Source organism: Psittacula echo, assembly GCF_963264785.1.
Source record: "Psittacula echo genome assembly, chromosome: 2".
NCBI classification, from domain to species: Eukaryota; Metazoa; Chordata; class Aves; order Psittaciformes; family Psittacidae; genus Psittacula; species Psittacula echo.
Window position 1 is genome coordinate 71,307,865 of NC_137737.1, and position 16,063 is coordinate 71,323,927.

General features: G+C 40.7%; 1 protein-coding gene across 1 annotated transcript; it reads left to right on the plus strand.

Moving 5' to 3' along the window:
• Window positions 1-685: 685 nt before the first annotated feature.
• Window positions 686-14,244, plus strand: RPP40 (ribonuclease P/MRP subunit p40; the record flags this gene model as incomplete). Its single annotated transcript, XM_080611807.1, has 8 exons — window positions 686-814; window positions 2,539-2,683; window positions 3,820-3,888; window positions 5,337-5,432; window positions 7,389-7,514; window positions 10,515-10,713; window positions 11,636-11,770; window positions 14,046-14,244. 8 exons carry the CDS (start codon window positions 686-688, stop codon window positions 14,242-14,244), a joined length of 1,098 nt encoding a protein of 365 aa, XP_080467933.1.
• Between the last annotated feature and the right edge of the window lie 1,819 nt (window positions 14,245-16,063).

Here is a 16,063-nt window from a genome sequence, read left to right on the forward strand (position 1 = left end):
TTACTTTACTATAGTACCAGGTGCATAGGGGATTGGTCCACCCATCTTCGGTCCTCCTTGCCTTGTTCATGACTATGTCTCTATACATGATGGAATATCTGGAATCACAGAATGGTCTCGGTTGGAAGGAACCTTAAAGTTCATCTAGTTCCAACCCCCGGCCACAGGCAAGGACACCTTCCACTAGACCAGGTTACTCCAAGCCCTGTCCAACCCGGCCTTGAACACTGACAGGATGGGGCATCACAGCAGCTGTTGTGCATGGGCTCACTCTGGGCTGAGACGAGTGTCCCATGGAGCATTCAGTGCTTTAACTGCTGTCAAGTACAGCGGCCGCAGCGCAGCACCCACGCGGGTATCGCCGCCCAACCTGTGCCGGCGTTGCTGTGAGAATGCGAGAACCAAAGCACCGAGCGTGCAAATGCCCGTCGGCAGACGGCGGACGAAGCTCCCAACGGCTGCCGCCACCACTGCCACCACCACCACATAAAATCCGCGCAGCGCCGACACTACACCGGAAGCGGCTGCGCTACCGAAGCAGGCGGAAGTGACCTCAGAGCACAGCTTCTTCCCCGCCTCCCTCCCCGTTGCTGGCCGCTGTGTGTCGGTAGCCGCTCCCTCCCGTGCGGCGGGTACCGTGAGCAAGGCCCCCTCTCCCCCGGGCCGCAGTGCGCCGCGGCAGAGGATGTCCGTCCCGCCGCTGCAGCGGCTGCGCCAGGCGCCGCGCCACCTGCTGGTCTGCGAGAAGGGGCACGTGCGGCACGCGCGCTCGCGGCACGCGGCGCACGTGCGGGACCACGCCTACAACTGCCGCGTGAGTGCGCGCAGCTCCCCCCCCCCCCCCCCCGCCTGCGCCTCGTGCGGGCGCGAGTTAGTGCGGGGGGGGGGGCAACGTGAGGAGGGGACCCCGCTGAGGTGGTCGCTGCCCCGGCTTGGGGGGAGGAGGTGCTGGGGAGCGGTGCGTGGTGGCCCCGCCGCGGGAGAAGGGCGGAGGGAGGCGTCCGTGCCTCCTCGGCCAGACCGGAGCACCGCGGGCGGGAGGGTCTCCATGGCTCTGCCTGGCAGCCCTTAACGGGACGCTTTGGTGGCGCTTCACCCCGCGCCAGGCTGTTTTCTGGAAGGTTCCTCCAACCCTGTCAAGGTGGCCCGTGTGACTTTTTTGGGGGAAAGAGAAGAAAAAAGGAAATTGGCCCCGTTGGCTTGGTGGTCTCACAGTTAACACAGCACCTTGAAGAGTGGAAGACCATGCAGACACAAACTAGGAGAGAGGTGGGAGGGGTGACAGTTTAGTCAGTGCTGCCCACCAAGTCATACAGACAGCGGCATCCACAAATTCCCGGTCCAAGCAGTGAGGGGCTGAGGGAGTCCCTCAGCAGGGAAGGACCTGGCAGCAGGTGTACCCTGAAAGCGCTCAATCTCATGCTGTCCCTGCCTCTGCCGAAGTATCCTGTCATGCTCTCATCAGCTTAATGTGGATGACTTAATGTGCGAAGTCCAGTTTTTGCCAGCTTGCTCTCTTCGACTGTTGCAAGTTCCAGTCAGATCCTCTTGCTATTTCCTTAGTAATTTTTTTCAGCAGCTAATTAGAAAGCTTCCTATTTGTGTGGCAGGAAGCCCATCTGTCAGTTGTTACTTCTCTTGTGTATGTGTGCAAAGGGAGATACAAACCTGTTCTCTGAGAGCTTTTGGGAAAAAAAGTTTGAAGCATAGAGGGAGAAGGAGCAGGGGGACTGACCTTTATGCTGCTTGGGCGTGGTTGCTGGGAAGCATGGTACTTGCCCATGTAATAACATTTTCTGTGGTCTCCTGGGCTTAAGAGTTGTCTTGATCTATGAAACACATTCAGGCATGGTTTTAAACAAAGGGAAATTAAAGGTGGGCAGTGGGACCAAAACACAAAAATGCTGAGTGTAGTAAGAAAAGCTAGGTGCTTGTCCCTTTTGAAAGTCAATTTTCTACCTTAAATTAATCAGAAGTAAGAGCCTTTTTTGTGAGCCCATCTTCAGGCTTTGCTCTGATAGTCTGTTCACTGTTCTGACCTCCAAAGTATTCCACACAGGAGAGTGCATTGATTTAAAAACTAGTTGAAATTCTACTTTGGTCTTCACTTTTCCACTGAGATTACATAAATGCTTAGCCTACATTTTTAGTTACAACTGCTTCCTGCAGCAAAGGCTGAAGGAAATGTTCCAGTGCAACATCAAGCTAAATTTATAATGACACGAAACAAGATCTTAACTCATGCTGTGTAAAGTCATGCCTTTACTTAACACCTCAAATGCTATCGTATAGCATATAAAATGCAAAAAAAAAACAAACCCAAAACCCCAAACCCAAATAATGTATTTAGAGAACCTAGAGACTTTGTGCAAATTGATATATTTTGTAGACAATAGCCTGATACTATTTTTTCTTCATCTCATTTTGGTATAATATATTCAATGTCCTTGAAAAGTAGAGTTTTTATTTTGTATTTCTTTGGTTTTTTCTAGAACAGATTTTAGGATATGATTTACATTACAGATATTTTCCTAATAGGTGTCTTTTTTGATCCCTGAATGTGGCTTGCTACCTGAAGTGCTGAAAAGCACTATTGCGGATGTTGGAGAGTACTACCTGGTGAGGAATTTACCGGTTCATGAATTGGTCACTCATGATTTCATTGATGCTTTTGTGAAGAAAGGTAAGGAAATCAGAACATGACAGATGCAGTAATAATATATTTCTTTTTCATAGCACAGTAAAATCTATTAATATTTATTACTTTAAAGGAAGGGAAGGAAAAGTACTAAGAAAATTTTGTATGAATTTATCTGCTTTGTTCTGCCTTCTGGTGTGTCAACATTTGTTTGCACCTGCTGGGTTTTATGATTGTTTTATGATTGTTCCCTCTTCATTTCTCCGTATGCCATCTTAATTTTGCAAACCAGCTATCAAAAGGGCTTCCATGCGTCCTCATACCCCTTTATTCTACATCTCGTCTTTATGCTGATTCCTGCAGAAATCTGCTCCCTTCTCCCTTTCTTTCCTCCATATTTCAGCACAGAGTGGTGTTAGCTGTGTTCCACAACAGGCAGTAGAAAAAGAGAAAAGATGCAGCCTCTGCTCAGCCAACTCACTATTGCATACTCAGAGCATGCTGTTTTCATCTAGCCAGGCCTACTTGTTTGGCTTATGATAACTATTGTACCCTTCAGATGATTGCCCAGGAGGAAAAACTAGCTTGAAAGGGGAAAGAAAGGAGAACAGAGAACATGTAGATGAAACAAGAGAGTAGATGTTTACTTGCTGGCTGTGGGACTCTCTTCTTATTTCCTTTAGTCTCATTAATGTTTTTTATGCCAGCAGTTTTGTGGAACCAATATGACATTTGTACACAGAGTTTACAGGATCTGATGCTTATATTTTGAAAAACAATTGGTTGTGGCAGATAATGCAGCAAAATAGAAATGAGCATCTTGCCCCTTGTCTTTATATGAACTGATAATAGAAATGTGTCTGAGGATAGAAATGGGGGTTTCAGTTTCTGAATGAGGAAAGTTGCAGGTAGAAAAGAAGTGCTTTCATATTGGGGCATATTGGTAATGTTATCTGTACTACAGGTCCTTCAAAACAGTGCCAATTCAAGGTTTATAGTTCATAAAAATAATAACAAAATGCTCTTTTGCTTGAGATGGCGAAAGAAAGCTGATGAAAACACCACAGTTTAGAGTGATTCAAATGGTATTTGTCATGTTAGAATATCTTAAGGTGAATCTTTCATATCGTCATGTCTCTTTAGAGACTGCAATCTCATTGTTTTCTACTTTACTATTAAAGGTTCATGCTACGCGCTTACCTATAAAGCAAAAATTGATCAAGATAATACTGCTGCTCTGCTACCAAATGGTATGTTTTTTTGTTTTGTTTTTAGTAACACATACTGATTATGGTTTGGAGATTTTTTTTAATGTAAACTGGAGAACGTAATGGTGGTTATACTTACCAACTTAACCAGAAATACATTTGGATCAGGAAAATGCTCATTTTAACTTTTTTTTTCATCCATACTGTTAAACCAGTTTCACTTATGTATAGTGTCCAATTGTTAGTGCTTCAACTGTAATTACGAATGCTACAGAGGATTATTTTTGTGAAAACATTGCGTTCCAGTTTCTTGTTTCCTACTGGTCTTAACGACAGAATTTGTAAAAAAAATGAAATTAAAAAAAAAAATCAGCACTGCTTGGGAACACTTTTGTTTTTTGAGAATTATGTAGTGTGTTAAAATGGGGCTGGAACTAGCTAATCTTAAGGTCCTTTCCAACCCTAACTCTTCTATGATTCTATGGTCTATGCTCTGTTTCAGTTCCGTCACAGTTTTATGACAAAATGTCAGGTGGTATTTTGCATGCAGAGAAACTAATGAAGTTATTTGGGCTTCAAATATGTCTTTATTTCTGTTTAACATTATATCAGATGTAATGGAAACACAAATTGGTCTGTCAGCCCTCTAGCCTCAGGCACTGTAATATGCCAGGTGCCCATCCAGGCATAAGTAAATTCAGATTCTTCAGAGGAGGAATTCTTATGTGCTCTTTTAGCACAGTCCTAGCAAAATGGAGACAGTGATTGAGTTTTTTTGATAGAGTTACTACAAGCTATGCACAATTAATGCAGAGACAGCACTACAGTTCCTGGTGATGTCACCATTTGAAATCTTCAGCAATGGCCTTATTTGTTTGTATTCTGTGTTATACTGTTACTTGTACAGTAGAATCGAAAGACTGTAGTAGAGATCTGTTATGAAGTTTTGTACCAAGTGGCATCTGCCAGATTTTGTTTATGAGCATGGAAGTGGAGTTGTTCCAGCACGTATCTGCTCATCGCTAATAAGCATAGTTTATCGAATGTGAGTAATCCCACTGGAGCTGGAGGAACTGCTTTTGTATGTTTAATTGAGCAAAGTGTGCATGAGTGTTTACTAAATCAGAGCCAGGTGTAATGTAGAGTTCAATTAACAACGCAGCAAATACTAGGGTACAAGTGGAGGAAGGATTGAGCAGTGAAGGGAGGTAGTACAATAAAACGTATGGCTATCTCAGTAATAACATTACAGTCTTCTCATTCTAGTTCATAAGACCTCTTTAATAAAAGAGGAATTGAGTTACAACACTTTTATTTTTTTTCTTTTTTCTAATGGTTAGTCAGGTAATCTATTTACATGGAGCTAAGGAGTTTGGAATACATGAATAATACCATTGATCCAAAGCTAACATTGTATAAGGTATACGGTTCTCAGAAGACTTCAAAGGGAACTAAGTAGAAGATTGTATTAAAGTTTGTTTTGTTTATAGGAAATCTAATTCTGTCGGTGGATAAGGATACTTATGAGGAACTTGGACTGCAAGGTCGCCCTTCTAAGTATTCTGGCAAAAAAGTAATGAGATATAGTAAGTATTATTTATATTAACAGTGCTTATTTCAGATCTTTTGTTGTGATTTTTGTTACTATTCTTCTGTAAATAATTAAAATAATGCCATCTCAGATGTATTAGAATTTGCAGTAGTTGATGGGTAGTTACGTAAAACTTTAGAGGAAACTTGCTAGCAGTAATAAGAATTTTGGCAAAATGGGACATCATTTTACTGTTCAGTTTGTCAAGTAATAGAATGTATCATGAAATTTCCATCTGAAAAATAAATGTAACTTTATCCTGGGATCAGTTCAACAGTTGAAGAAGTGTCATTGCTGTGTATGTCAGAAATTCTAGCTTTTCTTGCTGCTAATGTCTTGCATAATTACCAAGGTATTTCTAAGGTGCTGGTTTGGGATTTCTGTCAGTGCCATTACAGAAGGAATCTGTCCCTGCAGTCACTAGAAGGCAGTTTCAGGTTATATCAAAATAAGGACAGCAGGAGGTAAATGTTTGTTTACATAATGAGTCATATTTGCATAAAGATGTAAAGGTGCATATAATATGTGAAAAGGAAGTTTAATGTTCCTTGGTTTCTTTGGAACTTTTTAATATGATAAACTTTTTAGCAACCTGGTCTAGTGGAAGGTGTCCCTGCCAATGGCAGGGGAATTAGAACAAGATGATCTTTAAGGTCCCTCCCAACCCAAACCATCGCAGTATCACAGTATGCTAGAGATTGGAAGGGACCTCAAAAGATCATCTAGTCCAATCCCCCTGCCAGAGCAGGAACACCTAGCTGAGGTTACACAGGAATGTGTCCAGGTGGGTTTTGAATGTCTCCAGAGAAGGAGACTCCACAACCCCCCTGGGCAGCCTGTTCCAGTGTTCCGTCACCCTCACTGAGAAGAAGTTTCTTCTCAAGTTTAAGTGGAACCTCTTGTGTTCCAGTTTGTACCCATTACCCCTTGTCCTATCATTGTTTGCCACTGAGAAGAGCCTGGCTCCATCCTCATGACACTCTCCCTTTATATATTTATATACACTAATAAGGTCCCCCCTCAGTCTCCTCTTCTCCAAACTATAGAGACCCAGCTCCCTCAGCCTTTCCTCATAAGGGAGATGCTCCACTCCCTTAATCATCTTAGTTGCCCTGTGCTGGACTCTCTCCAGCAGGTCCCTGTCCTTCTTGAACTGAGGGGCTCAGAACTGGACACAATATTCCAGATGCGGTCTCACCAGGGCAGAGTAGAGGGGAAGGAGGACCTCTCTCTACCTACTGACCACCCCCCTTCTAATACACCCCAGGATGCCATTGGCCTTCTTGGCCACAAGGACACAGTATTGGCTCATGGTCATCCTGCCGTCCACTAGGACCCCCAGGTCCCTCTCCCATACACTGCTCTCTAACAGGTCGTTCCCCAACCTATACTGGAACCTGGGGTTGTTCCTGCCCAGATGCAGGACTCTACACTTCCCCTTGTCATATTTCATCAAGTTCTTCCCTGCCCAACTCTCCAGCCTGTCCAGGTCCCGCTGGATGGCAGCACAGCCTTCTGGCGTGTCAGCCACTCCTCCCAGCTTAGTGTCATCAGCAAACTTGCTGATAGTACACTCAATTCCCTCATCTAAATCGTTGATGAGTATATTAAATAATACTGGTCCCAGTACTGACCCTTGAGGCACTCCACTAGATACAGGCCTCCAACTAGACTCTGCCCCATAGACTACAACTCTCTGGCTTCTCTCCTTCAGCCAGTTCACAGTCCACCTCACTACCTGATCATCCAGACCACACTTCCTTAATTTAGCTATGAGGATGCTGTGGGAGACTGTGTCAAATGCTTTGCTGAAGTCAAGGTAGACCACATCCACCGCTCTGCCATCATCTGTCCACAATGTTATTTCCTCATACCATTCTATGATTCTTAATGAATTTAATATTAATATTTATTTCATTTGGTCAACAGTTGCTTTTGTACATTTTTGCAGTTATAACTATCGACTTGACTGATCCCGGCTTTCATCCTGATAGCAAGAAACATAACAGAGTGCTTTGGGCCTTAAAAGAAAAGAAACCTTTAGAATTTGACTTCCTATTGGCTTGGTATAATACAGGTAATAAGAACTAAATGTAAAAGTAAAATCTAACTGACATGAAATCCAAACATGTTTAGTTTACTCTTCTTTTGTAGTGATTGTCCAAATGCATTTTTAGTGGGGGAAAAAGTTAGACTAAAATGTGTTTGTGTGTGGGTTTTTTTATTTGTTTCATTTATTTGGGGCTCTGTGTGTGTTACTTACTAAACAGCAGAACATTTCAGTCAGGAGCGCAACAGTGATTTGTAGTAGATACGTTAATTACTTCATTTCCGTGTCTCTGGATTGCCCTGGATTTCTGGGGTAACTTTCCTTATTTCATAGTGCTGCCTCATCGTTATAAGTTTGTTATAAGTTTGTGACATATGTAACCATTAAAAATAAACATTTTTTTGAGTTTTTTATTGATATCTGTAACTTATATATTTGGTATGATAGTTAAGATGGGGAACTTCCATTTCATCACTAGCTGTAGAACATGTACAGAGTGCCTGTTTCCATCGTGTTCTGTATACACTGATGTGGACACAGTCCTTTTTTACCATTTTATTCTCAAGCACTTGTTTAAGACTGGAGGAGAGTAAGAGGATGTTGTAAGAAATGTTATTGTCTCAAATCACCTTTCTTCTAATATTTGTTTATCTACTGTTTGCTAGTTACATTATTTTTCCTCTGGATTCAAGTATTGTTCTTCCTCTGAGGGCCCTTTCTTGAAGTCCTCAGTTCCTTCTATTACCTCAGAACCGGCTGTATCTTAAGGATATGTAGTATTTACATAGAATTGTCAAAAACTGCATGAGGCTGTACTGAAAAAAAGGAAACAACTGGTTTTCTTTGTCATAGCTGTGTAGCTTTTAGTGTGGTTCTGGTTTGAGTCTCCACACTAGTGAGAAGGGATGTTAGAGAGGTCCCCAAGAATGCTTCCCCATCTGCTCCTTACATTGTTACTTTCCTCGTTCTTCAGGACCAAGTTTGATAGGGAGTTAACTGATCTGAGGAATTAAAGCTGCTTCTAAGATCCTTTAGTAGTGTCCATGTTGCACTTTAGTTCTTAATGTTTCCTCTCCCCCTTTTTAAGTAGTAATCATACAGTAGGGACTCTTCCTTGTTTGTCATACAGCAGTTGTTTAGGGGTTGCATTTCTTGTCCTTGTAGTCTTCAGGAAAGAATCCTAGTCAAAGACTTGCTACATAAACCCAACTGAGGTGGTGTATCTTCAGGCTCAGCTTGCTTAGATTTATTGATCCTAGGCAGAGAGCAAAATGCCTCTAGGGCTGGTAAGTTTCTTGTGTTTGTTGCTGCCAGTGTTAGCAGCATTCAGGAGGATTAGCATTCATTTTTCCTCACTTTCTTATATCCAAAAAAGAGGTAAGGTCAATAATTTCCTGAATATTGAGTTAAATCTGCATGCCTTTCAGTTCAGGAATCTTGTCCTCATAACACATGAAAGACATTTATAGCTTTTTAATAATAGACATGAGACATTGTGTGTATTCTGCTGGAAGGGGAAAAGAGCTGTATTTTGTTGAGCTAATCCATGTCCTCTGTGAGCATTCTGTGTTCAGCCTTCCTGCTGATAACTGCTGTTCCTTGCTATGGCCAGCAGTGCTGCAAACCTATAAATATTTGTGTCACTTTCCAAAAGCAGGACTTCTTGTTTTTGTACCTGTTTTTCCCTCTTAGTAGTTCTGGCACCAAGAAGAACAGAAAAAGGGAATATGGAGTGTCTCATGTCTTCAGTGACAGAGGGAAAACAATCCTTTCTTCTCTATTTCTGCAATTTCTATGACAATTCTAAATGTTTATTGGCTGAAGTTGACCGGTCTCCAAAAAACTTTGTCAGTGTGCCTGGTGGTTGTTGACATGGAAAGCTTTGCAGTAGCTAGTGGAATTATTCTGTTGGAGTCTTGACTGTAGTCTCTGGTATTTCCTTAAGTTAGGGCTATAGCTGAGGCTCCCATAAGCAGCAGACATTTAAAATGTAGATTTTTTTTTATATTTGACTAAGAATTCTAATATTATGCATCGTTTGAACCTGTTGGTCTAACAAATGCCAATAGGAAGTACAGGCTGAAGGAAAATCATCTTTTCTAGTAGTCTTCAGACTTAAACATATCTATATAAAAGCACTAAATTAACAAGAGTTCAGTGGCTGCATTTGTCACTGTGCTCTTTGGTGCTTGGACAGCCTTTTTTGAAGGATGACTAAAAGGGATCAGTTTAGCCTGCTTTTTCTACTCCCCCAAATGATTGTCCGTGAGACAAATATGGCTGATGGAGTTTAGGCAGTCCGTAATTTTTGACAGCAGTTTTTGGATACTGTGTTCCGAAGTCTCTATCTGTGGATATAGAACAAGGATTCCACAGAACTCTGTCCTGTTTTTGAATCTCTTCTGTTTGTACGTGTATTTCCTGCCGTATTTATATACTATGCTGGACTTCAGACTTCTTATGAATAAGGTATTATTTCTTGGTCTCCTAGAGACCCATTGTTACTTTATGAAAACAGAATACATTATCTGGAATTTCAAATTTAGGAGAATTTATTCTACATCAGTTATCTTAATGCTTCAAAAAGAAGTTGGTTGATATCTTTGAATTTGCAGTATGCTTGCTTAGGTTTTTAGTCTGGGTACGTTTTGGAAGCAGTTTACATGTGTTCCCTTTCATGTACCCTTTCATGTCTTCCTTTTCAGGAACACTCTGAATTCCTCTTTCTAATGAGTCCACTTTATTACTTGGCCAGTTAATTCTGCTTGAATTTCTTATTGACAGATCTATACTTGCTAATTAAATAGTAAATTTACTGAGCTATGTTGAGTTGCTGGACCTCACACTAATTTTTATTTCCAAGAAGGTAAGGTAGCCGAAGATTGTATGGGTTTTGCCAGAGGTAACAGCATGTAAGCAGTTGTACACACCACATTTTCTTGTATACATATATAATGGTTTCATGTAGTCAGTGCTCCTTTTGTTTAGTAGTTTTGTAACAGCTGTTTGTGTTGTTGTGTTGTTAAGGTGCAGAGGGATCAACATTGATGTCATACTTTTCAAAAAACCAAATAGAGACCCTGAAGCCAAAAATAACATTCAGCACATTAAAGGACTTGCAGTGCCCACTGTTACAAAGTAACGAACTATATGGAAAGCCAGAGGAGTCCTGCAGTACAGAGGAGCTGTTTGAATGGCTAGGTGCTGTCTTGAATCAAGTTAGCTTGTAAGTATTTGAATTTGTTTGATCTTTAAATACATTTTAAGTAAGGAAAGCCACAATTTATTTTAAGGAAGAGTTGAATAAGAATTAAAAGAGACACATTTGTAAGTGGGAAGTCTGTTACTCACTTGAGCATTTGTTGTAAGTCTTGAATAACTTACCTGTGTTTGTAGGGGTTGAAATAGAGTTACCTTTCTTCACAGTAGTTGGTATGGTGCTGTGTTTTGGATTTGTGACCAAAACAGTGTTGATAACACAGTGATATTTTAGCTATTGCTGAGCAGGGCTTACAGTGTCAAGGCCTTTTCTGTTTCTCTCACTGCCCTGCCAGTGAGTAGGCTGGGAGTGGGCAAGAAGCTGTGAGGGAACAGAGCCATGACAGCAGACTTCAACTGACCAGAGGATTGTCCCACACCATATGATGGCATGCTCAGCAATAAAAGCCGGGGAGGGAAGGGTAGGAAATGTTCAGAGTTATAAATATTTGTCTTCTCAAGTCACAGACATCATGAAGCCCTGCTTTCCTGGACATGGCTAAGCATCTTCCTGATGAAGGGAAGTAGCAAATGAATTTGTTAGCTTGTTTCACTTTCCTGTGCAACTCCTGCTTTACCTGTTACATTGTCTTCATCTCAACCCAAGCGTTTTTTCACTTTTACCGGTCTGATTCTCTCCTCCATTGCACTAGGGAAGAGTGAGTGGGCAGCTGTGTGGTATTCAGGTGCTTTCCAGGGTTAACCCACAGCACCATGACGTCTTGTGTATTAATTGCTTGGCCGTTAGTTGCTTTGATATTAATTTAGATGATATACATAAATACTACTTATTTGGTATAAGTTTTGATTAGTAAGTTTTCCTGTAGAAGATTTAAAGTGACTGTTGTTGGTGTTTGTTTTTTGTGTGTTTGGTGGTTTTTTTTCCCCAGAGACAACAAATCGTCTAGCTTCTTATCAACCTATTGCTGTCCTCAGCCGAACACAATTGTGGAAAAAGCTTTTTTGTGCACAATCACAGGCTTTATAATTCCTGAGAAGATAATTCAGTTATTGGAGCAGCTGTGGTAAGGACTGACAGGAGTATATTACTAAAACACTTGTACTCTAACTGTAGTTAGTACTCTAACTGTAGTATATTACTAAAACACTTTTTAATTTTTGAAATCACTCTTAAATACTTCTTTTCAGTAGTGCTGTTAGAGGTAAATAGCAAAGTACACAAAATGAAGAGATTTTTTTATTAGGAAATGAGCAGGTAGCTTAATATTATTATAATAAAGCAATAAACAATTTTAGATACTTTAAATTTGAAAATGCCTGCCCTGTATTCTAATAATAAATTTGCTTCTCTTCCTAATTTCTAAGAAACAGTGGCTCTACTGAGCTCCTGCATTTTTGAAATTCCCCCATCTATAAAAATCATATGATCTCAAATATGTCTCATTTAGTATTTTTAACTGCTGATGTGTCCTGTGTTCAGCTATAACAATTATTTTCCTCCTTCTTAGTAGCTGGTTCAGTGCTGTGTTTTCAGCTTTAGTCTGAGAACAACGCTGGTAACACATGAATGTTTTCATTGTTGCTGAGTAATGTTTACTCCAATCTAGGACTTTTCAGTTCCTCATGCTCTGCCACTGAGGAGGGGCATGGGAAGTGGGAAGGAAGCAGGGACAGGACACCTGACCCAAACTAGCCAAAGGGGTATTCCATACCACAGCACGTCATGCCCAGCATATAAGCTGGGGGTAGTCACCTGGAAGGCCAGATAGCTGCTCAGGTTGGGCTGGGTATCAGTATAGGTTGGTGGATGGTGAGCAACTGTATTGTGCATCACTTGTGTTTATTGGTTTGTGGGTTTTTTTTTTCTTTCCTTCCCGTTTTAGTTTCATATTCTCTCCCCTTGCTATTTCCCTTATTATTATTATTGGTGGTAGTAGTAGTAGTTTTGTATTACACTTTAGTTATTGAGCTGTTCTTATCTCAGCCCATGGGATTTACATTCTTTCAGTTCTCCTCCTCATCCCTCTGGGAGCTGGGAGGGTTGGAAGAAGATGGAGAGTGAGTGAGCGGCTGCATGCTTCTGAGTTACCAGCTGGGCTTAAACCATGACATGATGAAAAATATGATTGAAATCTCTTTACAGTACCAAAAAGAGTATCACAATATCAAGTGTAACGTAGGACACTGGATAGTGATGAACAGGGTAGCTGTAGATCTAATTCAGTACCAAACTATGTGATATTAGTGTATTATGGATCAATGTGGTATCTATCTATATTGTGTATTAGTGCTCCTGATAGTAAATTCTGAAAGCTCCTTGCTCCATGTGTGAGACAGTGCTTGAAATACCTGGTGGCTAACAGTTGCAGCACTGAGTCATGACAATATTGCTGTTGTTTTATCTGGAATATGATCATTACTCTTTGAGCAATTTTCAAATCCTATACAAAAGGTCTCCCTGGGCTAGACTTGGAAGACAAATTTCCTTGGCTTTTATTCTCCTCTTAAGAGCAATGGGCAATGTCTGGCTTTGATTATTTGTAATCCATTTCCTTCCTGGTGGTAAAAATATTTGTGTCATCATAGCCTGACTATGTTTCTTCCTTCAGTGTCGTTCTTCCCTGATAGCAACTGTTGATAGTAAATGTTTTAATTTTCTGAAATACATTGCATGCTGTAGGAAATTGAGAACAGCTACTTTACAACTTGGAACTTTCTCTTACTGCTATAACTTGCAGGTTTGCAATGTCTAAAAGTGTGGTAGGATAATCAAGAGTCAATCTTCTTTTGTTTCCAAATGTCTTCTGATGGAATATTTTCTCTTGAATTTATGTATTATGGACTAAAATAGGTTCATTTAACTGTTTGTCGTGGTTTAAGCCCAGGCCGTAAATCAGAACCACGCAGTCTACTTCCCACACACACACGTTTCTTCCCTCCGCTTCTGGAGGGACGGGGAGGAGAATCGAAAGAATGCAACTCCCATGGGTTGAGATAAGAACAGTTTAATAACTAAGGTATAACACAAATCACTACTGCTACCACTAATAGTAATAATGATAAAGGAAATAACAAGGAAGAGAATACAACCGCTCACCAACCGGTACCTCACCCCCACCCCGCAGCATTCTAGCCCTTCCGGCAACTCTCAGTTCTACATCCTGGGCATGACGTGCTGTGGTATGGAATACCTCTTTGGCTACTGCTGAACCCAGGACACTGTTAATTATAAATTTCTACTACACTGCCTGTCTTTGACTTTTTGTACTTGATACTGTATACTTGAACACACTGTCTATTCAATTATAATTATTGATTACATTGTCTTCTTCCTCGCAGTTGCTATTTTGGTGAACCTAAACTGGCGTATTGGCTGACCTTAACTGTGCATGGCTTTGCAGACAGCCCTGTTTCCTGGAGAGAAAGTGAACATGGTTTCCACAAGGGAGGAGAAAACTTGTACAACTTTGTCATTTTTAGAAATCTGGACTACTGGCTTCAGATGGCTGTAGGAACTAATGATGATTGTCCTCCATAAAGCTACATCTACAGAAGTTGTTTTCTAATAATCCCATGTTACTGTACAGAAAACTAATGAGATAATTTTTATAAAAGGAATCGGGTAACAAGTTAAGTACTGAGAGGCTGTATATGTTTTTACATTACTTATAGCCTTTAAAGGATGACCTACAATGGAAGGAGTAGATTTTTGCTTCTTCACTGTCATACAGTGTCTTTTGAAAGACTTCACAATTCTAGCTTTAAGAAGATGTTTTGGAGAGTTAAAAGTACTCGCGAATTGACTGTAGGTGGTTTCCTTTTATCCAGAAGTAATTTTGGAATTTGAGATTTAGTTTTACAGATCGCTAGCTAAAATATTTGTGGGGGAAGCTCATTTTGGGATTTAGTGTTTTCTTCCTTTACATTAAAGATCTGTAAACCCTTCAAATTCATGTTTTAGACATTTCAGCCTACATGCTGGCAAATAAGAAAAAAAAAAGAGGTAAGGAAAAGGAGGTATGTGACAGTGGGAGGAGCACCCAATAAACATAGAAAAAGGGAAGGCTTACTGCTGACCTGCTTTTTTGATTAGGACATCAATGTCATCAGAAAGAAGTTGATTGTTAACAGTGATGCAAAAGGCTGCTGCTTGCTTTCTTTATTGACCTACACATACTCACACCACCACCATCCCCAAAAAACCCCAAACAACACTACTTTTTAAGTAGCTTATGGTTCTTGCTTACAGGACAACTTGTGGAGATTTCACCGTCATGTTACTGAAGGCACTTTTCTGGGAACAAATACCTCAAACGATGCAGTTGAAGTGAAATGGATTTTGTTAACAATAAGCAATAATGCTGAGTGCACAGGCAGCTATAAAGAATGCAGGTTAGCTCCTGTTGAAATCAGTGAAAGGTTGGATGGTGGTTTGGAGGATGGATGCAGATGGGGTTTTTTTGTTTTATGGAATGGGTATGTATCATTAAAGTACCAATGCAGTGCTAAAGTGGAAGTTGTCTACTTGATGGAGCGAGAGATTGGTAGTGGAAGTTAGAGCATGTCTGTAGTAGAAACATCAAGATCTCCTATAAGGGTGAGTAGCACAGAAAAGCAGAAGGACTATGGGAAGCAGTTGAGCTTTATTTTTTCGTCTGTTTATTTGCTGTATTCAGTAGGAGAATCACCTTGGATGATTTACTGGATAGTATTTGTCATACACTTCCACTAAACACAACCCTTTTGCTCAAGTTTTGTAACACTTTTCACAAACACAATTCTGATGAATCAGCAAACAGTTTTCTAAATCCTTATGTTGTTTTTAAAAATTATCCTGCCACAAGATGTTGCTAGTAGGTTATCTGGAGTAGAGGTGCCACCTTGTCTCATGTACAGACAAAGAGTCACACGATCACAAACTGAATGAACAAGAGTCTGGGAAACTTCTTGGCTTGACCCTTTTCAAGTAAATACTTAACACGGCTAGCTCTAACACTATATTTCATTATTATGTGTCAGTGCAAATGGCTTCAGTTGTTGGCTGAAGTCTGCTTTTGAAAGTGTCTGTGGAGAGATTATGCCATGTGTCAACTTTCACAAAAAAGAGACTAGTAACCAGAAGTGTTTTCCTTTTTCCTCTTGATCACAAGGTCTCTTAAAAGCTTGGGCTCTCCTGGCAGCAAAAGTTCTAACGCAAAGTTAAAAATCTTCAACTTTAAGAAACATTGAATGAAGTTTGCAGCTGCTCCAGTGAATGCACTCATCTTTCTGTCAGATTCTAGCAAAATTTTTCTCTGACAAAGCATAATGTATACTGCTTGGGAAAAGAAAAATGCTACCTGAAAGTAAGAATTTTG